At 37.3% G+C, this 25,916-nt stretch overlaps 1 protein-coding gene across 5 annotated transcripts in view; it reads right to left on the bottom strand.

The window, feature by feature from the left end:
* Nucleotides 1-25,916, bottom strand: part of TMEM131 (transmembrane protein 131) — a 224,564-nt gene that overhangs the window by 118,769 nt on the left and 79,879 nt on the right. For 4 of the 5 annotated variants that reach the window (XM_070572092.1, XM_070572093.1, XM_070572090.1 and 1 more), the window contains one exon: nucleotides 21,886-21,926. In XM_070572092.1, the coding sequence (XP_070428193.1) occupies nucleotides 21,886-21,926 (41 nt within the window). The remainder of the gene's footprint in view (nucleotides 1-21,885; nucleotides 21,927-25,916) is intronic. The other variant, XM_070572094.1, reaches the window with a different exon arrangement.

Here is a 25,916-nt window from a genome sequence, read left to right as displayed (position 1 = left end):
TGCAGGAGTCTGAATTTTATTCTAAGTGTAACAAAAAGCCTCTATGGTTTTGAGCAAGGAAAGTAACATGATCTGACATATATGAAAAGGTTAATGCCAGCTGCTGTGTGAAGAACAGACTGTAGGAGCCCAAAAGTGGCAGCAGGGAAGTCCTGCAGTAGTCCAGACAAGAGGGGATGGCAGCTGTGGTCTAGGGGGATTGCAATGGAGAGTGGTGAGAAGTGGCTCTTTTCCGAACATACGTGGAAGCTAGAGACAACAGGTCATGCTGACGCATTTATTTTGGAGTGTGAGAGAAAGAAGACAGGACTCAAGGATGACTTAATCCTGATTTTGGTCTGAGAAAATGGATACATAGTCATGACGTGGGAGGAGTGGGTTGGAAGTGGGGAAGAATAGATGGGCAGATACTCAAAAGTATTGTTTTAGACATTTAAATTTGAGATGTCTTATCTCGATGAAGATGACAAGCAGGCAGCTGAATATACATGGTTGTTGCTTTATATAAAAAAGTTATTGATTTTTGTGTACTGATCTTATATCCAGTCACTTTGGTGAATTAACTCTCATAGTTTGTCTGTAGATTCTTTTAGATTTTCTCTTGTCACTAAACGTGCTGCCAAAATGATCACTATCTGGACTATCTCTGTAGACAAATCATCTGCAAGTAACAAAAATTCTATTTCTTCCTTTTAAATCCTTAGACCTTGTTTTCCTTTTTTATGCCTTATGTGGGCTAAGACCGCCCATAAAGTGCTCCAGAGAAGTGGTGTCCAGCAACTGTTACTGTGATATTTACAGAACGCTCACAACATGAGATAGAGGGAGCAACACATAAAAGATGACTCCCTCATGAATAATGCATATTTTCAAAACAACAGCAGATCTATATCTAAGAAACAGTTTAATATTTGAGTGGGTACAATACAAGCCGTCATAGGTATAATCTTATTTTAATAGGACCAAAAATTCAATAACATAGCAGTCATGTATCCACAGCTAATTGAGATGGTCGCTACTACGTTTATTTAGAAAGGGTGTGACATCATTTAGTGCTTTATTAACAGAAAGCAAATGTTTCCAAATCTATAATGTTGAAAAATAAACTGGAGAAGAAGAATGTGAAAAATGGAAGCCAATTCAAAGAAAAGAATCTGAGACATTGTAACACTACAATACAGGGTTTTATGCTTTCTGCAGTAACTGTATAATTGTTTTGCAAGTCTCCATACAATCTTCTTATTTTCACTAAAATATTAACTACTTATTTGGGGATAAGGAGATGAATAAAGACTATTTTCTGACTTCAAGCAAGAGAACAACTAGAGAGAGAAAAGAAATCTCGTGGGACATGGTCTATGTTGCTCGGTGAACTATCAAGTGAAAGTTAAGCCGGTGGCTCCCAAAGGAAGCAGAGAGGGCTTCTCGGGGCTTTGGGAATTTGTTTAAACCAGGAAATTTAAAATGGTTTCCTAGGGGCAATTACTATCTAACAAAAGGCACTCTTTGGCCAGTATTTCTTGAAAAATGATTTGTGGTCTACCTACATCTTAATCATCTAGAATTGTTGTAGAAATGCAGTTTCTAGGGCCCCACCTCCAGAATCTGATTCCTTACATCTAGTACAGAGCCCAGAAACTGGCGATTTTATGTTCACTCTCACATTTGGGAACTAGTCTTTTGCATCTTGATCCACAATAAGCACTGCAAGCAGAAATAAGATGCAAAAAAAGTAGCTTCCAGAGTCACCAACAGTTTAAAATGGTTCCAAGTAAGATTTTTATTAGAGACAGCTAAAAAAAAAAGTGATTTAAAAGATATAGATTACTCTTATATAATATGTATATTTTTTCTATACACACACACACATACATTTTAGCTTAAATTTGCATTCCCCTAAAGACTAATTATGTTGAACATCTTTTCATTTATTTATTATCCAATTAGATATCTTCTTTTGTAAAGTATCTATTCAAAATTTTTTAACTGGGATATTTGTCTTATTAAGGTCTAAGAGGTCTTTATATATCCTAGATAAATCCTTCGCCAAATATATGTACTGTGAATATTTTTTACTTGTCCCTCCTTTTCATATTATTAATGGTGTCATTTGGGGGTGACATTGTCAAGACGGTGACATAGGTCGTTGCCCACTTTAGTCTCCCTCACAAGAACACCGACTGGCAACTATCCACAGACAAGACACTCTTGTGAAAATCCCAGAACACGAGAGCGAAGTTTAAGAACCGCTCTGGACCACAGAGACCAAAAAGGACCACATTAGAAAGGTAAGAGGAAGGGCTACCCTCTGATCCCATAGCCTCTCTACCAGGCTGGCACATGGCTGCACTGACAGGGCCACCTGGAGCCTGCAGTTTCTCCAGTGGGAAAGTGAGAGCCCAAGGTGGACATTCAGCTCCCCCAACATTGTGGGTTGCTTCCCAGAAGGCTCAGCTGAGTCTTGCCTCAAGGGGCTCATAGTGGGAATCTGTAGGGGCGAATCTGTGGGGCTTGACCACTGGAGATAAGACTGGGATGCAGGGGTGGGATGTACAGCAACCAACACATTAGCAGACCACACTCTTCCTTGTGACAACACCCAAGTGGAGATCCTAGCGAACAGCTCTGCCCTTCTGCAGAGCCAAGCCAGTGGTCCTGTCTGGCCAGGGAGCTCAGTGGACAATTCTGCGTGACTTGGGTCTCCACCCAACGAGCCATACCAACCACGGAGCCTATCCCGTGGCCCCGCCTGGGCTGAGAAGCAAATTCAAAGACCTGCTTATGGCGAATATAGCTTCTAGCCCCACCCAACCAGGACATGTTCACCTGGGAAGCTGCATAGACCAATCTACAGCCCTGCTTACAATGGCACTCCAGCCAAGAACCCAGCCAGTGGCTCAGCCCATCTGCAGAGCCAAGTTGGTTGTCCTGTCTGGCCAGGGAGCTTGGTGGGCAGCTTTGCCAGACTTGGGTCCCTACCTATAAGGCCATAATGGCTGTGGAGCATGTTTTATGGCCCCGCCTGGGCAGGGAGGCAAATTCACAGCCCCACCCAACCACTGAGTAGAACACCCAGTCCTGCCCAACTAGGAAGCCTGACCAGAGAATCTGGGTACTGTGAAGCCCATCCTACACCTGCACACGGACGGGGAACCAAATTAACAGTCCTATCCAACTGATTACAGCTAGCAGCAACTCTCCTCACCTCTGTGATCAGGAAGTGGCCTTGGCTAATAGAGACCCTGAAAGCAAGACCCACCTGCCCAAGGCCACTACCAGCTGACCTGTCAAGAACCCCGAGTTGAGCAGACTGGTGAAGAATTGTCTCTGCCGAAGTGAACCGGTAAAGTCTGGAAGAGGAGATCACTTACTCAAATGAGCAGATGCCAACTCAAGGAATCAAAGATCAAAATCAGGCAAATATGACACCAGCAAAGGAAACTAATAATGCTCCAATAACAGACCCTAAAGAAATGGAGATCTATAAACTGTCTGAGGAAGAATTCAGAATAATCCTGACAAAGAATTCAGAATAATCCTCTTAAAGAAGTTAATAACTGAAGGAAATTGGAAAAACAATGCACAAACAAAATGAGAAGCTCAACATCATCAAAAAACAAACAACTGAACAGAAATCCTAGAGCTGAAGAATACAATGACTGCGCTGAAGAACTCAATAGAGAGCTTCAACTAAAGACTGAACCAAGCAGAAGAATCAATCAACAAACTGAAAGACAGGTCACTTGAAATTATCCAGTCAGAGGAATAACAACAACAAAAAAGAACGAAAAAGAGTGAAGAAAGCATGCCAGATTTACGGGATACCTTCAAGAGAAACAAGGTATGTATTATGGCAATCATTTTCATATACAATCTTGAAAGTATATTTAAAGCAACAATGAATGAAAAGTTTCCAAATGTGGGGAGAGAAATGGACATCCAGATTCATGAGGCGCAAAGAACCCAATAGGTTAAACCTGAAAAGGGCTACACCAAAACACATTATAATTGAGTCATCAAAAGTCAAAGGCAAAGAGAATTTTAAAAGAAGCAAGAGAAAAGTGACACACCACATACAAGGGAACCCACATAAGATTACAGGCAGATTTCTCAACAGAAACTTTGCAGGCCTAGAGAGAATAGGATAATATAATCAAAATATTGAAAGAAAATAACTGTCAACCAACAATACTACACCTAGCAAAGCCTTCTTAAAGAAATGAGATAAAGACTTTCCCAAACAAACAAAAGCTGAGAGAGTGCATCACCACCAGACCTGCCTTACAAGAAATGTTAAGGAATGTTCCTCAAGTGGAAATAAAAGGATGCTAATTAACATAAAAAACACATGAATGTATGTGTAAAACTCACTGGTAATGGTAAATATATAGTCAAAGTCAGATTCTCTAATATTGTGATGGTAGTGTGTAATTCAGTTACAACTCTAGTTTAACAGCTAAAAACAAATTATTAAAAATAACTAAAACTACAATAATTTGTTATTATATACATAATATATTTATATTTTACTATAAAATATTAATATTTATATATTTAACATCAATAAACTAAAATGTGAGGGCAAAGAAGTAAAAGTGTAAAATTTATGTATGCTATTGAAGTTAGCTTAAAGTAGGATGTTAAAAATATGATATTTTATGTAAGCCTCATGGTAACTACAAAAGAAAAATCTGTAGTAATTACACGAAAGATTACAATAAAGGAGTCAAAGCCTCCTGCCGCATAGGATGATCAAATCATAAAAGAAGACAGCGAGAAGGAGCAAGAAACAAAGGATTTATGAAACAAAAAATTAAAAAGGAAACAGTAAGTCCTTCCTATTAATACTTACTTTAAACATAAAAGAATTAATTCTCCAATCAAAAGATTTAGAATGGCTGAATGGATAAAAAAACAAGATCCAGTGATAGGCTGCATACAAGAGAACAACTTCAGCTTTAAAGACACACACAAATTGAGAATGAAAGGAGAGAAAAAGATATTCCAACCAAATGATAATCAAAAAAAATTAGAGGTACCTAGACTTATAATCAGACAAAATAGGCTTTAAGCCAAAAATGGGCAAAAGAGACAAAGAAGGTCATTATATAATGGTAAAGCAGTCAATCTAACAAGAAGATATAAAAACTATAAATATTTAAGACTAACACCAGAATATCTAAATATATAAAGCAAATACTAACAGAACTAGAAGGAGAAATAAGTAGCAATATACTAATAGTTGGGAATTTTAATACTCCACTATCGACAATGGATATATCATCCAGACAGAGAATTAATAAGGAAACAATGGAATTGAAAAACATTATAGACCAAATGGATCTAACAGACATATACAGAACATTCTATCCAACAATAGCAGAATACATATTCTTCTCAAGCATACACTGAACATTTTCTAGGACAGATCAAACTTAGGCCATAAAAAAAGTCTTAGCAAATTAAGAAGACTGAAATCATACCAAGTATCTTTTCTGATTAAAATGGTATGAACAACAGAAAGAAAACTGGAAAATTCACAAACACATGGAAATTAAACAACAAACTCTGAAATAACCAAAGGATCAAAGAAGAAATCAAAAGGGAAGTAAAAAGGCATCCTGAGACAAAGGAAAATGGAAACAAAACACACCATAACTTAAGGGATGCTGCAAAAGCAGTTCCAAGAGGAAAGTTTATAGCTATAAATGCATACAACAAGAAAAAAGAAAGATCACTAATAAATAAACTATCTTTATATCTCAAGGAACCAGAAACAAACCAAACCAAGCTCTAAGTTAGCAGAAGGAAGGAAAGAATAAAAATTAGAGCAAAAATAAATGAAAAAGAACAAAAAAGGAAAACAATAGAAAAGATTAACAACACTAAGAGTTGGTTCTTAGAAAAGATAAACAAAATTGACAAACCTTGAGCTAGACTAACTGAAAAAAAAGAGAGGACTCAAATAAATAAAATTACAAATGCAAAGGAGATTACAACTGATACAACAGAAATACAAAGGATCATAAGAGACTACTATGAACAACTATATGTCAACAAATTGGATGACCTGGAAGAAATGGATAAGTTCCTAGAAAAATACAATCTACCAAGACTGAATCATGAAGAAATAGAAAATCTGAACAGAGCAGTAACAAATAAGGAGATTGAATCAGTAATCAAAATATCCGAACAAAGTAAAGCCCAGAACAAGATGATATCACTGGTGATTAACCAAACATTTAAAGAAGAATTAATGCCAATCTTTCTCAAACTCTTCCAAAAAACTGAATGGGAGGGAACTCTTCCAAACTCATTTTATGAGGCCAGCATTGCCCTGATATCAAAGCTAGATAGGGATACTACAAGGCAAGAAAACTACAGCCCAACATCCACGGTAAACTTAGATGCAAAAATTCTCAGCAAAATACTAATAAACCAAATTCAACAGCACATTAAAAGGATTATACACTGTGATCAAGTGAATTTATCCCTGGGATGCAAGGATGATTTAACATATGCAAATCAACAAAAGTGGTACATCACATTAATAGAATAAAAGAATCATATGATCACCTCAATAGATGCAGAAAAAACATTTAACAAAATTCAACATCCATTCACGATAAAAACTCTCAACAAACTAGGTACAGAAAGAATGTACCTCGACATCATAAAGGCCCCAAATGAAAAGCCCATAGCTAACAGCACAGTGGCGAAAAGTTGAAATGTTTTAAGATAAGGAACAAGACAAGGGTGCCCACTCTTACCACTCCTATTCAACATAGTACTGGAAGTCCCAACCAGAGCAATCAGGCAAAAAAAAAAAAAAAAGAAAGAAAGAAAGAAAAGGCATCAGAATCAGAAAGGAAGAAGCAAAATTGTAACTATTTGCAGATGATATGATCTTATCTATAGAAAATCCTAAAACCTCACCAAAAAACTGTTTGCTCTAATACACTAATTGGTAAAGTTACAGGATAGAAAAATCAACATTCAAAAATCAGTAGTGTTTCTTTACACCAACAAGGAATTTCCTGAAAAAGAAATAAAGAAAACAATCCCATTCACAATAGTACCAAAAAACAATAAAATACTTAGGAATGAATTTAACCAATGAGGTGAAGGATGTCTACACTGAAAACTGTAAGACACTGATGAAAGAAACTGAAGACACAAATAAATGGAAAGATATCCCATGTTCATGGATTGGAAGAATATTGTTAAAATGTCCATAATACCTAAAGTGATCTATACATCCAATGCAACCCCTATCACAATTCCAATAACATCTTTTACAGAAATAGAAAAAAAATCCTAAAGAGTTTGGAACCACAAAAGACCCTGAATAGCCAAAGCAATCCTCAGAAAGAAGAACAAAGCTAGATGAATCACACTTCCTGATTTCAAACTATATTACAAAGCTATAGTAATCAAATCAGTATGGTACTGGCATCAAAACAGACACATGCACCAATGAAACAGAATTAAGAGTCCAGAAATAAACTCATGCCTATATGGTCAACTATTTGACAAGGGAGCCAAGGACACTCAATGGAGAAAAGACAGTCTCTTCAATAAAGGGTGGTGGGAAAACCGGATATTCACATGCAAAACAATGACAGTAGACCCCTATCTCACACTACTAACAAAAATGAACTCAAAATGGATTAATGACTTAAATGTAAGACCCAAACCCGTAAGGCTTCTACAAGAAAATACAGGAAAAAAGCTCATTGACATGGGTCCTGGCAACAAGTTTTTGGATATAACACCTAAAGTACAAGAAACAAAATAAAAACTAGACAAGTGATGCTACATCAAAGTAAAATGCTTCTGTACACAAAAAGAAATAATCAACAAAATGAAAAGGCAATGTAGGGAATGGGAGGAAATATCTGCAAGTCACACATCTGATAAGGGATTAATATCAAAATATATAAGGAACTCAGACAACTCAACAGCAAAAAATCAAATAATCCAAATGTAAAAATGAGCAAAGGATCTGAATAGCTATTAAATATTCAAATGGCCATTAGCTACATGAAAAGATCCTCAACATCACTAATCATCAGGGAAATGCAAACCAAAATCACAATGAGATATTATCTCACACCTGACAGAATGGCTATTATCAAAAAGACAAGAAACAATAAATGTTGGAGAGGACGTGGAGAAAAGGCAACCTTTGTACACTGTTGGTGGGAATGTAAATTGGTTCAGCCACTATGGAAAACAGTATGGAGGTTCCTTAAAACATTAAAAATAGAACTATCATATGATCCAGTAATTCCACTTCTGGGTATTTACTGAAGGAAATGAAAACACCAGCTCAAAGAGATATCTGCACTTCCATGTTCATTGTGGTATTAGTTACAATAGCCAAGACGTGGAAATTACCTAAGTGTCCACTGATAAATGAAAGAACAAAGAAAATGTGGTAAATGTACAATGTACTATTATTCAATCAGAGGAATGAAGGAAATCATGCCATTTGCAACAACACTGATGGACTTTCAAGACACTATGCTAAGTGAAATAAATCACATAAATACCGTATGATCTCAATTATGTGGAATCTAAAAAAACTGAACTCATAGAACCAGAGAATAGATTGGTGGTTGCCAGAGATGAGGGGTGGGGTGTAAGCAAATCAGTGAAGATGGTCAACATTATAAATTTCCAGTTATAAAATAAGCAAGTTCTGTGGATGTAATGTACAGCATGGTGACTAAAGTTAACAATACCATAATGTATATTTGAAAGTTACTAAGAGAGCAGATCTTACAAGCTCATTACAGGAAAAGAAATTTGTAACTATGGGAGGTGATGAATGTTAACAAAACTTACTGTGGTAATCATTTCACAATATATACATATATCAAATTATTACTGTACACTTTAAATTTACACAATGTTACATTGTTATAAGTCAATTGTATCTTAATAAAACCAGGGGGAAAAGGGTCTCTGAAGTGCAGAAATTTTTAACTTTGAAGTTTGATTTATCATTTTTTCTTTTATGGTATCCTGATAATAATTTTCCCCGGCTGCAAAGATTTCTATGTTTATTCTAAAAGTTTTATACTTTCAGCTTTTACATATAGGCCTATTGTCCTGTTAAAGTTAATCCTGGGTTTTGGTGTGAGGTAATTTAATTTAAAGTTCATTTTTTGTTTCCATGTACATATGGCACAAAATGTCATAAAGCTTTTAAACTAAGTCTTCAAAAGAGGTAGTTTAAATCCTCCAATTTGGTCCTTCTTTTCAAAACTTGTCTGGGTTACCCTAATGCTCCCATGTAAGTCTGAAAACCAGTTTGTCAATATCTAGAAAGTCGTCTGCTGGGATTTAATTGGAATGCATTTAGTCTAAGCCATCTGGGAAGAATTAACATATTAGCAGTTCTTCAGTTTATGAACACAGAATCTCTCTTATTATAGAACTCAGTGAATGGGTTTCAAAAACTTTTTGTTAAATTTATCCTGAAGTATGTAACGTTTTTGAGGCTATTGTAAACGGCATTTTTCTAAAATATTTTACTTTTGCCCTTGTCATAAAGAAATAGAATTTCTGATATTGACTACATATGTCCTTCAATCTTGCTAAACTCACTTATTCTCATGGCTTTTTGGGTATATTCCTTAGGATTTCCTATGTATCTAATCATCCTGTTTGTAGACGAACACCTTTTATTTCTATTTTTTGCCTTAATGTAATGAATAGCACATCCAGTACAATATTGAATAGAGGCGATGAAAGTAGACATCCTTGCCTTGTGTTCTCAATAGAAAGAATGCATTCACTCTTTCACCATCAAGTATCGTGTTAGCTTTTGTTTTTCCACAGATGCTCTTTATCAGGTTGAGGAAATTCTTTTTGATTCCTGGTTTGCTGAGTGTTTTTAATCACAAATATTAAATAAAGATGATGAATTTTGCTACATGCTTTAATTTCCAATTTAAAAAATTTCCAAACTTTTCTTGTTAGTGATTTCTAATTTAATTCTTCTGTGTCAGAGAACATAATAATCTGCTATTGTTGGGTGTAATATTTAATAAATATCTACCAGGTTAAGTTGATTGATAGTGTTCTTCGAGTCTTCTGTACTCTTACTGATTTCCTATCTACTTTATCAGTTATTTTCAGATGACTGTTGAAATCTCCAACTATAATTGTGGATTTGTCTATTTTTCCCTTTATTTCCGTTTATTTTTTCTTCATGTATTTTACATCTCTGATATTAGGTTAACACAGATTTAGGACTGTTGTATCCTCATGGTGAATCGTCTCTTTTATAATCACAAAATGTCTCTCTTTATCCCTAATAATATTCCTTGTCCTAAAGTTGAATTTGCTGGATAGTAATATAACCACCCGGCATTTTTAAGACTAGTGGTACTTCCTCCCACCAATCTTTTTACTTTTAAGCTACTTGTATTTTTATACTTAAAGTACATTTCTTCAATATCAAGACTACTGACCAATAGGGAGATAATATTTGCAATATAGGACTAATATCTCTAATAAAGAAAGAACTGTTAAAAATGAAAGAAATAAAGATTAAAAGTCTTATAGAAAAATGGGTGGAACAAACATGAACAGATGATATCCAAAGATAAATATAAGCACGGCTCTTAGATATACAGAAAGATATACAACCCCACTTATAATTACAGAAAGACAACTAAAACGAAATGATGCTAGAATTTGATAGAATTTGACCTATCGGATTGACAAAAATTAAAAAGTATTATAACATATTCTGTTGTAAAGGCTATAGGAAAATAGGCACTCTTATTTACTGATGGTGGTTATGCAAATTGGCACAACTCTTGAAGTAGAATTTGTCAATACCTAGCAAAACTACATATGCATTTACCTTTTGACTCACCAATAGTGCTTCTTGGAATTTATCCTAAACATATACTTTCAACAATACAAATTACATATACATTTATCTTTTGACTCAGAAATCCTAATTGTAGGAATTTATTCTGAAGATGACTTTCAAAAATATGAAACTATATATACGCAAGGTTAGTCTTTTAAGCACTACTTGCAACTGCAAAATACTGGAAACAAGTTGCTCATATAGAAGACAATGGGTGAAAAAATGATGGCGCAACCACATAATATAGTATGTTGCAACTGCATACAATTAATGATAAAGGTCTCTGAACTGATATAGAGGTTTTCAGGGTATAATTTTAAGTGGATAAAACAAAATGCAAAAGAGAATCTATATGCACTTCCTTTTGCATAAGAAAGAAGAGATATAAGAAAATATTCATGCATTTGACATTTTTGTATCGTCCTTTTTGAATTCTATTGTTGCACATATTTAAAAAAGTGAATTTTTAAAATGGAGGTAAAAATCCCAAATGGAATATAGACAGAAACCAATGAATCAAACTTTATTTTGAATGAACATAATCACAATGGGGGGGCGGAGATGGAGGGCAAAGGATGGAGAGAAAGATGAAGAACATTATAACATGTATAAGTTTGGAATGTAATATTTTGACCATACACATTCAGACTAAAGAAAATAATGAATTTTAAACAAACATTGTAGTCTAATTAGTAGGTTTGTTTTTCATGGTGACATGAGTTAACAATTTTGACACAAATTTATCTGTATTCTAAGAGCAATCAATATACATATTGCAGACAACTGGACCCAGATTTCTCATTGTTGGAGAATAAACAGAAACAGAAAAGGGAAGGACAGAAGGAACACTGTGATGATGTATTAAAACTGGAGGTATCAGTAACAACTCATGGTTTTTAATATACATAGATACAGAAATAGATATAATATAGATAGTAGTAACTGTTGCAGGCAAGAATCAACAATAAATGCTAAAACTAGAGAGGGTTTGATGCCAAACAGTATATTTACATGGTCTCAAGGTACTTCTCTGCAAGATATTTATGAATTACAAAAGAAGAATGGAACAAATAGACCTCATGTGCTTCCTGATAATCAAATGAACTAGCAGGACATAAACTTAAGTGATACTCCTGCCCAAAACTGACAATCTGAATTGAATCATGAGGAAAACATCTGAAAACCCAAACTAGGATATTCTACAAAATAAATGGATTCTACTTTTCAAAAATGTCAAAGTCCTAAAAGATAAGAAAGATAAATCAATTGTTTCACATTAAAGTAGAGGCTAGAGACAAGAAAATTAAATATGAGAGACACTGGCTTGAGGCTTAGAACAAAAATTTCTTTTCTTTTTAAAATAAAAGTCATTAATGGGACAATTGACAACATCCAAATAAGGTCTATACACTAAATAATAGTATGCTAGTGTTAATTTCTTGATTTTGATAAGTACACTGAGGTCTTGTAAAATAATATCCATATTTATTAAAAAAAATACACAGGTTTTTAGAAGTAAAAGAGCAACATGTCTACAGTTGATTCTCAAAAAATTCAGAAAAATAGTTATATATGTATATACAGAAAGACATATAGGGAAAGGGAGGGAGGAGGAAGGAAAGAAGAGGCAGAGATGGAGATTATGAATGACAAAGCAAATGCACAATGTTAACAAATGGGGAATACAGGTCAAGGGCACAGGGGAATTCTTTGTACTATCTTTGCATCTTTTCTCTAAAATTATTTCAAAGCCAAAGGTTAAAAAATTAAATATGAATTCAAAAATAAAGTCTATTTCTTATTGACAGCATATGCTTGGATCTTTCTTTTTTAATACAGTCTGAGAACTGGTGTTAAAACCGTTGACATTTATTATAATTTTTCATATAACTGGGTTTAAGTCTAGCATCTTGCTATTTGTTTCCTTTTTACCCCCATCTGCTTTTTATTTCTTTTGCCTTCTTTAGCTGCCTTCTTTTCAGTGAACTGAGTAAATCTTTTAGTATTCCATTTTACCTCCTTGATTGCTTTATTAACTATACTTCTTTGGGTTTTTTTTTTTTTTTTTAATGATTTTAATGTTTCCTCCAGGGTTTGTTTCATCTTATCACAGTCTCACTACAAATAATACTATACCACTTTACATGTACTGTAAGAACTTCACAACTCAATTTTTCCATTCACTCCCCCCCTTTGTTCTATTGTCATCATACATGTAACATATACAAGTTATAAATTTCACAAAACATTGTAATTATTTGTTCTTTAAAGTCAATTATCTGGGGCTGGCGCTGTGGCCGAGTGGTTAAGTTCACACACTCCACTGCAGTGGCCCAGGGTTTCCCTGGTTCGGATCCTGGGCGTGGACAAGGCGCCACATGTCAGGCTACGTTGAGGTGGCATCCCACATGCCACAACTAGAAGGACCTGCAACTAAGATATACAACTATGTACTGGGGGGATTTGGGGAGACAGAGCAGAAAAAAAAAAGAAGAAGATTGGCAACAGTTGTTAGGTCAGGTGCCAATCTTAAAAGAAAAAAAACGGATTTTCTATATTAAAAAAAGCTCAATTATCTTCAAGTTTTTTTAATGAGAAAAAATGTCTTTTATATTTATCCATGTATTTTCACCTTTTTGGTGGTCTTCATTCATTTGTTTAGATCTGTGTTTTTGTCTGGATTACTTACTGCCTTCAGAATTTAAAGGAACTTCCTTAAGATTTCTTATAGTGACAGTCTGCTGGCCTCACATCATAGCTTTTGTCTGGAAATCTCTTTATTTGTGAAGGACATTTATGCTGGATATAATATTCTAGTACCAAAAGACAATTTTTCTTTTGGTACTCTAAAGACGCCATTTTGTTGATTTTTGGTTTGCATTGTCTTTGATGAAGAGCCAGCAGTCATTCTCATCTTTTGTGACTCTCTACAGAATTCTGTTTCCTGGCTGCTTTTCTATTTATCAGGTTTTCGGCAACTTGAATATATCATGTGGCTTGGTGTGGTTTCTTTGTGTTCCTCTTGCACTGGGTTTACTGCAGGTCTTTGACAGGCCCCCTTGCCACCCCCGCCAATTCCTGGGAACTCACTCACACATGAGTCAGATTGCCTGCTATTGTACCACAAGTCACCAAGGGTTTGTTTATTCTTTTTCTAGTCATTTTTCCTTCCCGTGCTTCAGTTTGGGTTACTTCTGTCACTATGTCTTCAAGTTCACTGAGCTTTTCTAATAACAATACATTGTTATTAATCTTACCCAGTGAAATTTTCATTTCAGAAACTATTTTTCAGCTCCAGAGGTTCCGTTTTGTTCTTTTTTTAAATATTGTCTACTTTTCCTTCATGTTTTCCTTTAAATTGCTGAACATATATAATATACGTACTAAATTCCCTGTCTGTTACTTCCATTATCTCTGTCATTTCTAGAACTGTTTCTATTCTTCCTCTTGATTATGGGTTATTTTCTTGCGTGTTCAATAATCTATGATAAAGGGCTGACTACTGTCTATTACATTACTATTTTGACAACTTATTTACATTCTGTATGAATTTTACAATTAGCTAGATTATAGGCAATTTCTACCAAAAAAGCCTGCTGGGATTGCGATTGGGACCACACCGAAATAGACAGATCAATTTGGGGAGAAGTGACACCTTAATGGTATTGATTCTTTTTATCTCTCCACTTATGTAGGTTTTCTTTAATTACTCTCAGTAATGTTTGGAGACTTCAGTGTACAAGTCTTGCACATCTCTGATCAGACTCATCCCTAGGTTCACTGACTGTCAAATCTACCCAGGTCTTTGCCCTAGGAAGCTGGGACATACAGGGCCTGTCACTCAGCCACCAAGCACACTAAAGAAGCTCTCCTACAACACAGCTGTGTAGGAGAGAGGGACTGTTCTTTTCACCAGCTGCCCACTCTGATCAGCCCTAGATGGTGGGAACTGAGTGTGGGGGGACAAGCATCACCTGACTGCCAGGAGCCACTCAAGATAAGCCTGTGGACAACGAGATCTGCCAACGCTCTCTGGCTGCCAAATCTACCTGGAATAGCTCTTCCACTCCAGCGAGCTGGGGGAGATGGGAACGTCCACTTGGCTGCTGAGCCCACCGAAACCTTCTTCTGCAAGGCAGAGCTGTGGAGCCCTGGGTGCCGCCTCCAACCTGAGTGCTGTGGCCTCCCACTTTCTTGCCAAGTTTACAGAGATTTTGTTGAATAAATATTTCTCAATTCATTCTACGTTCTTTGATCAATCTCCAGATACTCTGACTGATTGTCTTTGCTAATTGTGATCAGCTTAGGAAATCCACTTACGGGGAGAAGTCCCCGAGATCCTCACACCACCATTCCAGAAATCTCAATTCTGTCCCACTTAAATTCAAGGTGAAACTAATTTCTTGCTGTTAAAAAATAAGTGAGGTAAAACTAGCTTACTCACTGGAGCTTATCAACACCTGCTGTTGTGGTTTAATGCCCAGTAAACCATGTCTTTACTTAAATGCACTTTTGATAAGTTGCCTTGTCTGTCATCAACTTACTATAGTGTTCAAGATTAATGCAAAGTAGTACTACTCTTCTGCACATGTCACTTCACGTGCAGCTAAAAGCTCCAGGGCTGGAAGATAAATCCAAGTACAAACCAAATGAAATCCTTAAAAACAACTTCAGGCCATTCCCCTTTAGCTTTTTCACAAAATTTAAAACAGATATTAGTCAAACTGCAACTGTTAGCAGATTTTATCTGCCATTAAGATACTACCAAGTTTGGGATCTAACTCAATCTTCTAGACGCTTAGGTTAATTGTAGGCAATCAAAACGGTTGTATTTAGTATAAGCAAATTATACAGTCAGTTAAAGAACCTCAGCCACCTTAATTTGAAAAGTATGCCCCAACCCAATATTTTTTTGGCTTATTTTCCAGAGATACCAGGAAACTTAAAAGATCAGAAGATTCTGGTTCTTCTTGGGGACACTGAGTGTACACACACACACACACACACACACACACACACACACACACACACAGACTTCTCTCTAGCTGATATTTTATTTATTTGGTCACTTATTGTCTGTTTTCTCCATTAGAACACATGCTCCACCAGGGCAGGAGTCTTGACTATCTTCCTCATCCAGCACTGTAGTAGTTTTAAAATATGTTCACAAATTCTCTGATATTCTTCTCTTCAAGAGATGGCACTTAATTGCCCGCTCCTTAGCTTGGCTTCTTATGAACAGAATATGGCAGAAGTGATGGCATGTGACTCTTAGGACTTAATTACTAAAGACACTGTAGTCTCCTCCTTGTTCTTTCTCTTGGATCACCTGCTCTGGGGTCGCCAGCTGCCATGACGTGGGAACCCTCAAGCAGTCCTATGGAGGGTTCCACATGATGAAGAACTAAGGCCTCCTGCCAAGAGCTGGCAAAAACTGAGGCCTTTTACGAACAGTTATATGAGTGAGCTACCGTGAAGACGACCCACCACGCACAGGCCTTCAGAGGACCGCAGCTTCTGCTGATATCTTGACAGCAATCTCATGAGAGATCCCAAGCCACAACTACTTAGCTAAGTTGCTCCTAAGTTCCTCACTCACAAAAACAGAAACATGATAAAAATTTGCTGTTTTAAGCTGCTAGGTTTGGGGGTAATTTATTACACAGCAAGAGATAAGAAATACAATTACTGAATCACCAATTCTTAGAACAATGCCTGGTGTATATAAAGATCCCAGCAAATATTTGTTGAACGACTGAACAAATAAATTAGCAAACACCCACTGCTTATATTCATATAATATTTTAAAGTTTGCACACTACTCTTACTCAAATAAATCTTCCCATTTGATCCTCACAACAACCTTATATAATGCATAACCTTATATCCTATCAGGCAGAGAAAGGATCTTCCCCAGTTTGCAACTGAAAGTCATGCTCAGAGCAGTGAAGCAGTTTTGCTCAAGGCTACACAGCTGGTGAACACGGAACTCAGGGCTCTTGATTCCTCATCTCCCATCATAGGGCTATACAATACTAGGAAAAGGCATCCACAATAGGTGGCCTCACGTCACGCAATAATTAAATCGTTACTGGTACTCATTATAATATTTTGGTGTTCAAATGAAATAAACACTGATGGAACGCTATATGCACATCTTCCACTATTATACCATGCAGCCAGAAGCTTTTTAAACAAAATATTATCATGTAATTGATAGGTACATTTAAACAAATTAAAAGGGTGAGTCATAAAGTAGGAGAGAAATACAAACGAGAGTATCCTGAAAAATTCTGTTTTTAATGGTTTTACTTCCCACAATCCTGAGGTTACAAAAGCAGCAGCTCTTCCCTTTGCAGAATGTCCTGGAAGCCCTTAGAGCCAAGCCTCCCCCCAAAGCTGAAGCAGATGATAATGGTGCAGGGGATGGGGGGGTAAGGGGGAGGTGACAGGCAAGTAGGAAAGAAGGTGGGAGGTGACCAAATAGTAGCCAAAGGCCAGCATCTACCATTGTACTGCCATCCAATCCACTAGCTAGAGAATCATTTTGCGAACTAAGCTTTTCATGATACCCAGAGCAGGTTAAGTTTCGTTTTTTTTTTTAATTTTTATTTTTTTCGGATGTACATCATATTTCAAATTCTGGATACATTACATTATATTCACCACCCGAATACTAATTATAGTGCAACCCCTCACATGTGACCCTAATCACCCCTTTTGCCCTCCCCGCTCCCCCCATCCCCAATGGTAACCACCAGTCCAATCTCCAATGCTATGTGTTTTTGGTTTTTTTTTTTGTCGTTTTTATCTTCTACTTATGAGTGAGATCACATCGTATTTGACTTTCTCCCTCTGACTTATTTCACTCAGCATCGAGTTTCACATAGAGAAAGAGTTTTGACTCGGGAGATCATATAGGCAATATGAAAAAGGAGGGGGCTGAATTTATTGGCTTACTAGAAAAACAAGATGGCAGCATGTGGACTATACAGTTGGGGAGTATAAAAAGTTAGAAACGAATGCAGAAATGACTACAGAAGGTCAAAAGACAAAGTGTCCATCTCAGTGATTGCTAATGCTCAGTGGACACCGGGGCCGCCGCAAGGAGAGACTGGTGGAGGCAGCACACTCCAGAGTTGGAGACCAGGCTCTGGAGTCAGAAGCCAACCTTCCCCTCAGCTGTGACTTGGGCCTTGCGGCCTGTTGTGATGATGAGAGTGAGACGCCACGTGAAGCACAACACCTGTGTCAGGTACCTTGGTCCACTACAACTAAGCCCCGAGGCTTACATCACCTGATTATAATATCCCTTTCAAATGTGCTGCTTTCTTTCGCAAAGTGGACTGTTTTTGTCACTTCATCCACACATATGACTTATGACCTCATCAGAAATGGTATCTCCACGATCCTTCCCGATCCCTGAGGGCAGAGGCTGTATCCAGAGCCCAGCACAGGGCAGACACTTGGAGAACGGAAAGCAGACCGCGCGGATCTCTTGCCTCTCTTCAACACGCCTCCCCGCCATGCATCCCAATCCTGACAGCTTTCCCCCCACATGCCTCCGCTGCCTTCCCTACTCCTCCTTCACAGCCTTTCCCACTCCAATTCCTACTAACTCTATTTGTCCTCTAGGAATACTGGCTAGAAGAGAAAATATAGGGAATACTGAAGGATTACATATTTGACAGGCAAATAGTCAAAGAGAATGCAACACGGGGCCAGCCATCAGAAGATAATGACTTCTAACTGAAACTCTGCCACTCTAACCTTGAGCACACCCCTTGGTCCTAAGGGTCTCAGCTTGTCAAACATGCGGGCTCAATAAGATAATCTATTAGGGTCTCTTGTATATTACAACCATCTCTAATCATACGAAAACTTTCATCTTAGCCAAATTTTCAAAACCAAACCAAAACTCTGATACTTTTATAGAAGTTTGTTTTCGAACTGAGAAAAAAAAAGGATTACAATTTCTGTTGTTATCCAGCTACACATTTTATTTACATCTGTTGTTACACAACTGCACATTTTATATTTTCATTTCACATTCTATTAAAGTTCCTCTGATTTAAATGAGAAGTCTGGCAGTGTCTGATCTGACTGTGCAGCACTGAGCCACATATAGAAGGACTGGCTAAATCCTTCCAGTGTGGAAGCTCTGTTCTGATTGTCATGTGCTAGGTTAAGTATGGAGAACATATTTGCTTTTCCATGTCAGACACGTTTTAAAACGACTTATGAAGGGTGACTTACAAATACAGCTCTTTAGGTTAGTTTTTAGTTGCTTGATATGAAGCTCAAAAATCTAAATTTAGACTTTTATGCTGTTATGGATTGAACTGTAACCCCTCAAAATTCGCACGCTGAAGCCACGACCTCCAATGAGAGGGCATTTGGAGAGAGGGCCTTTGGGAGGCGATTAGGTTTAGATAAGGTCACAGAGAGAGGCTCTCATGATGGAACTAGCTCGTTTCTACCCTCTCTCTTTGCCATGTGAGGACAAAAGGGAGAAGGCGGCTGTCTGCAAGCCAAGAAGAGAGCCCTCACTGGGGAACCAGATGTGCCGGCACCTTGATCTTGGATTTCCCAGCCTCCAGAACTGTGAGAAATACATGTCTGTAGTTTAAGCCACCCAGTCTACACGGTGTTTTATTATAGCAGCCCAAGCCGACTAAAACATATGTTTAGTGCCTAATCCGGATCATACCCATATGAAAGAACCACAGGGTATTTTTACTGCATTCCAATTTGAACCAAGTGTTTATCTAATGCATGGTCTTGGTCAGAAAAAAAAAAAAGTGAAGTGTGATTATTTTAAAACTTGTCTGCAAATCCTCTGATATTCCTAAAATCTATAGGTGGGGGTCTTTGCCCCACCTCCCAACACCCGGAGGCCAACTTAAGTCACTGACTGACAAACAGCATATGACAGAAATAACACTATATGATTTCAGAGAGTAGGTCATAAAAGGCGATACAGCTTTCACTGGTTCAAGCTTGGAATCCAGCCATTATGCCATGAGGAAGCCCATAAGCCTTTGGGAAAAGACCACAGAGAGGGGCCCACATGTAGGTATTCTAGGTGACAGCCCCGCTGAGGTCCCAGGTAACAAGCTAGCACCAACGTGCCTCCAGCTCCCAGCCACTGAGTCACTGCGCTGGCATCTCTCCAGCTGAGGCCCAATCATCATGGAGCAGAGACAAGCTGTCTCTGCCGTGCCCTGCCTAAATTCCTGACTTACAGAGTCCGACAGTATAATAAAATGATTGTTTTATGCCAGTCAGTTTTGGGGTAGTCTGTTAGACAGATGTAGATGATAAGATAAGTGGAACATGAGATCAGAATATAATTATGTATTGATGTAAATTCTTCCCTTTTTTTGGTAAATTCTTCATTATACCAGGAAAATAACTTAAAGCCCAAATCTTGATCATGGATAATACCATCATTTTCATAAAAGTAGCCAAATATAATTCCATAGCTAATCTCCTAACTGCTAAGATAAAGGATCAAGAAAGAAGCACAAGATAATAGGTGTGCTTTTCTCCCCACTAATTTGGCTCCAGATGGGTCAGAGTTCTAGGGTTCTCAGATGGTCCAGCCAAGGTGGCATCAGGATAGAGTCACAGTAGTCTGGAAACAATCCACCCCAAGGCCAAAAATATCTGGGGAGGGGTGGAGGGATGGCAGGGTGGCATTATATTTTATAATCAGAGTAGCAGAGAAGTCTACACCTTACTGCAGGCAGCGAGTGTGTCCTTCGGGCAGGGTTCACAGGTAGAACAGGTCCCAATAGGGCATATGACATTAGGGAGAAGGACGAGCAATGGGGAAGCAGGGCCATGTTACTGCAGATATGAAGAGTGAAAAGAGTAAAAACGGTGAATGTTGAGGAGTTTCATTATTATATTTATGAAGTCGGGTTTTTTTTTTCACTGAGGAAGATTGCCCTGAGCTAACAACCATTGCCAAGCCTCTTTTTTTGCTTGAGGAAGATTAGCCCTGAGCTAACATCTGTGCCAATCTTCCTCTATTTTTTTGTATGTGGGACACCTCTTCAGTGTGGCTGGTGAGCAAGCATATCTGCACTGGGGATGCAAATCCATAAACCTAGGCCACCGAAGCAGAGCACCACTTGGCCACCAGGCTGGGCCCTGAAGTAAAGCTTTAATTGCCCTACTTAATTTGAGTATTTGCTACTTCTCTCTCAAAATAAAATTCTTTGTTGTTGCAGTCTGCATTTCACTACTCTGAGGACATTCTTGGGTGTACTGTAAGCATCAAGGATATCTAATTCACAGATAGCTCTCATTCCCCTTTAGATACCATGTGCAGGCCCTCACTGGATATTGAAAGGGAATCAGGCCAGCATCTTTCTTTTATATTGTCTCTCTAATATATGTGATAAGCTACCAAAACCCCAAAGAATCTGGAGGTGAGGAATGCATCTTCAAATACACATGCATGTATATATTTTCATAATATCTGCAAGTTTAACAACTTCCCTGTTATCACAGAGAATCTGTGTTTAAAAGGGGTCTCCTTTAGTCACAAGACTGAGTTTTACTGCCCTGAGTTCCTCCTCTAGGGGCCTGCAGACAGACCCCTGGTGACAGCTGAGGGCAGCAATGGTCAGTCCATTAAAGGCAGGGATAGTCACAAAAGAAGCCACTAGGGAGTTAGCTGGTCCTCTTAGAAAGCAGTTGGCATTTCAGCTATGAGTAAAGTCCCTCTGTATATGACAGGCGGACATATGCTACACAATGCATCACCTGCAAACTCAGATTTAAACCTCATTTTCCATACAGAATACTTGAAGTACATAATATAATGTGATTTATAACTTGCTTTCACTCTTCAGCAAAAAAGTATGGGGAAAGAGAAGAGCACTGCAGGAATCCCCCAGAAGGAACTGAAAGTATGTTAGCATCTTACTAAATGTATAAACTTTTATAAATTATAACATATATATACTTTCCTTCCTTACCTTTTTTGTTGATATGAACTGAGTCCAAGTGTTGTCTCAGTCTGTGAAAGGAAGGAAAAACTGGTGAAAATACTGAGACCAAATCTTTATACTACAGACATACAGAACATCAAATATTTTACTGTAGTTTCAACTTTGATCTTATACTTATACTTACTTGGATTTTCAGGTTAAACCTGATCCTCAAATCATACGAAATGATCTGTCACACTATGTAATTCAAATGAGAAAATAATTTGGATCAAATTTTAAACATCTATGGAAATAATACAAAGTAATGTGATTGATTTTTAAAAGATTGCTAAACTAACACATCCTACGAGAAGAGCCCCCTTCACAATCACTTTGTGAGGCTACGTGTGCCTCTTACTGTTCACTGCATACCTACTGTGTGCCATGTGCTGGTATGTAATGGTTCCTGCCATCATGGAGCACAAGGCAGGGGGAGGGGGAGGCCAGTAACTTTCAAACTAAATAAATGTGTTTATACATTACATAAAGGATTACCAAAATACCTTTCTGTGCTGTGAACAAGAATAAACAGACGACATGCTTAAATATGTCATGAGAGAAGGCCTGTCTGAAGAGAGAACATTTACACTGAAACCTAAAGGATAAAAAAGAGCGGTGTGTGGAAGCGGGATTAGGTGGTGGTGGAGACTAGCACATGCAAAGGTCCTAGTACAGGAAAGAGCTTGGATGTTCAAGAAACAGCAGGTCTACTTGGCTGGAGCTTAGATGGGAGGGGGAGAAAAGTAGACAATGAGGTTGGAGGGCCAGGCAGGGTCCAGATTATGTCGCATCCCTGTAAGAAGTTTGGATTGTGTTGGACTCCAGATGCTACACAAGGACTCTGAAGGAATAAGAGGGACAGAGACAGACATGGTCTACATTGTAAAGGTATTATTCTGGCTGTAGTGTAAAGGATGAATTAGAGGAGGAAAAGAGAGAATGCAACAAGTTAGGGGGCAACTGATGAAGGAAACGAAGTTGTTAAAAATGATGTGTTAGCAAATGCTAAAACTCTAAGGAATACCATCAGTGAACTTATTTCAAAAGGTTAGCTTCTTCAGGGGGCTGGCCCCGTGGCCGAGCGGTTAAGTTCGTGCGCTCCGCTGCAGGCGGCCCAGTGTTTCGTTGGTTCGAATCCTGGGCGCGGACATGACACTGCCCATCAAACCACGCTGAGGCAGCGTCCCACATGCCACAACTAGAAGGACCCACAATAAAGAATATACAACTGTGTACCGGGGGGCTTTGGGGAGAAAAAGGAAAAAATAAAATCTTTAAAAAAAAAAAAAGGTTAGCTTCTATGTTATAATTAGAAAAAGCAGAATTGTGGCATTATTTTTTTGCCATTAACATAAATTATTTTTAAATGGCATTTTGGAGAACTCATACAGGAGAAATATGGCAGATGTGGGAAAATGTCCTCATTTTTTGAAAGTGAATGCTCATGCGAAGTGAAGTGTCAGGATGTCTGTAATTTTCTTTAAAATGTTTAGCAATATAATTTGTTGTGTGTAAAAGTATGTGTGTATATAAAGCAAATATGGCAAAACATTAGTAATTGTTGGGTTTATCTGAATGGTAGGTGAACAGGGAACTGAACTCTTCTATTTTCTGTACTTAAAGAATTTCTTCAACTTTTTATTATGAAAATTTTTTACTATAGGAGAAAATATTTGCAAATCATATATCTAACAAAGGATTAACATATAATATATAAAGAACTCCTACAACTCAACAGCAAAAACCAAACAGCTTGATTAAAAAATTTGCAGAGAATTTGAACAGACATTTCTCCAAAGAAGATACACGAATGACCAGCAGGCACATGAAAAGATGCTCAACATCACTAATCATCAGGGAAACACGTATCAAAACTACAATGAGATACCACCTCATTCCTATCAGCATAGCTACTACCAAAAAAAACAGCAAATAGCAAGTATTGATAGGCATGTGAGAAAATGGAATCCTCGTGCTCTACTAGTGGGAATGTAAAATGGTGCAGCTGCTATGGAAAACGGTGTGGCAGTTCCTCAAAAAATTAAACATAGAATCATCATATGATCCAGCAACCCCGCTTCTGGGTAAATGCCCCAGAGAACTGAAAGCAGAAAGCAGAGGCGCAAACAGACATTTGGACATTCACGTTCACAGCAGCATTCATCACAAGAGCCAAAGCAGGGAAGCAACCCAAGCGTCTATCGCTGGATAAAGGGACAAACAAAATATGGTTTATACGTACAACAGAACATTATTCAGCCTTAAACAAGAAGGAATTTCTGCCATATGCTATAATATAGATGAACTCTGAAGACTAAGTCTACGCTTACACTAAGTAAAATAAGCCAGTCACAAAAGGACAAATACTATATGATTCCACTTACATGAAGTACCTGTGGGAGTCAAAATCATAGAGACAGAAAGGAGAGTGGTGGCTGCCAGGAGCTGGGCAAGGGGAATGGGGAGCTACTGTTCAATAGGTACAGAGTTTCCATTTGGGATGATGAAAAAGCTCTGGAGCTGGATGACGATGATGGGAAAACAAATGTGAACGTACTTAATGTTACCAAACTGGCTAAAACTGTAATTTTAATGTTATCCACATTTTACCAGAATAAAAAAAGAACTATAGCAATCAAGACGGTGTGGTACTGGCATAAAGATAGACAAAAAGGTCAACGGAACTGGAGGAAGTCCAGAAATGGACTCACACACATTTATGGTCATTTGATTTACAACAAAGGCATCAATGCAATTCAATAGAGAAACGTGTATCTTTTCAACAAATGGTGCTGGAATAGGGGGACAAACCTATGTAGGGGAAAAATAAACTTTTATCCTTATGTCACATCATGCACACAAATTAATTTTAGATAAAACATAGTTCTAAGCATAGAAACTAAAATTAGAAAGCTTCACCAAGAAAACATAAATTATCTTTGCAACTTTGAAATAGACAAATATTTCATGAACAGGACAAAAAAACCACTAGTTATAAAAGAAAAAAAATTGATATATTGGACTTCTTCAAAATATTAAAAATGTGCTCACCAAAAGAAATTGTTATGAAAATGAAGAGGCAAATCACTTATTGAGAGAAAATATTTGCAAATCACATATTCATGAAGGACTTATATCCTGAACATATAAAGAACTTGTAAATCTGAATAATAAGAAAACTACCCAATTTTTAAAAATGGGCAACTATACAAATGCCAGCTAAGCACATGAAAAGATGTTCAGTATCAGTTATTAAGGAAAAGCAAATATAAACTACAGTAACTTACTTACTACATACTTATTTATAATGTCCAAAATTGAAAAGACTGACCATACCAAGGGTTGACAAGAATGCGGAGCAACTAGAACTTTCATATACTGTCAGTGGGAATGTAAAACAGAACCACCACTTTAGAAGAAGCTTTGCAATTTCTCACAAAGTTAAACATACATCCACCATATGACCTAGATATTTGTCCAAGAGAAACAAAGGCATATGTCCATATAAAGACTTGTATGTGAATGTTTATAGCAGCTTTATTTGTAACAGGTCAATACTGAAACAACACAAATTTCCATCAACAGGTGAATGGGTACATGAATTGTGGTGCATCTACATTGGAATTCTACTTAGCAATAAAAAAAGATAAACTCAAAGACTGGAAAACTTTCTTTTTTTTCTTTAAACATTTCTTTATTGCTTTAAAATAAATATGTACCATTTTTTAAAGAATAAAAAATAACATTTGAGTGGAAAAAACCAATAAACTATTGATACATGCAACAACATGGATGAATTTCAAAACAATTATGCTGAATCAGACTCTCCCCAAAAGCACATTCTGAATGATTCCATTTATATAAAATGGCTTAAAATATAAACTAACTGATAGTGACAGAAAGCAGATGAGTGGTTGCCTAGAGATGGAGAGTGAAAGTGGAGGGACTACCAAGGGTCACAAGTAAACTTTTGGGGGTGATGGTTATGTTCATTATCTTAATTATAATGACGGTTTCAC

Source organism: Equus przewalskii, chromosome 14 (assembly GCF_037783145.1).
Source record: "Equus przewalskii isolate Varuska chromosome 14, EquPr2, whole genome shotgun sequence".
In the NCBI taxonomy this organism is placed as follows: domain Eukaryota; kingdom Metazoa; phylum Chordata; class Mammalia; order Perissodactyla; family Equidae; genus Equus; species Equus przewalskii.
This window is presented reverse-complemented; position numbering and strand designations above follow the sequence as displayed.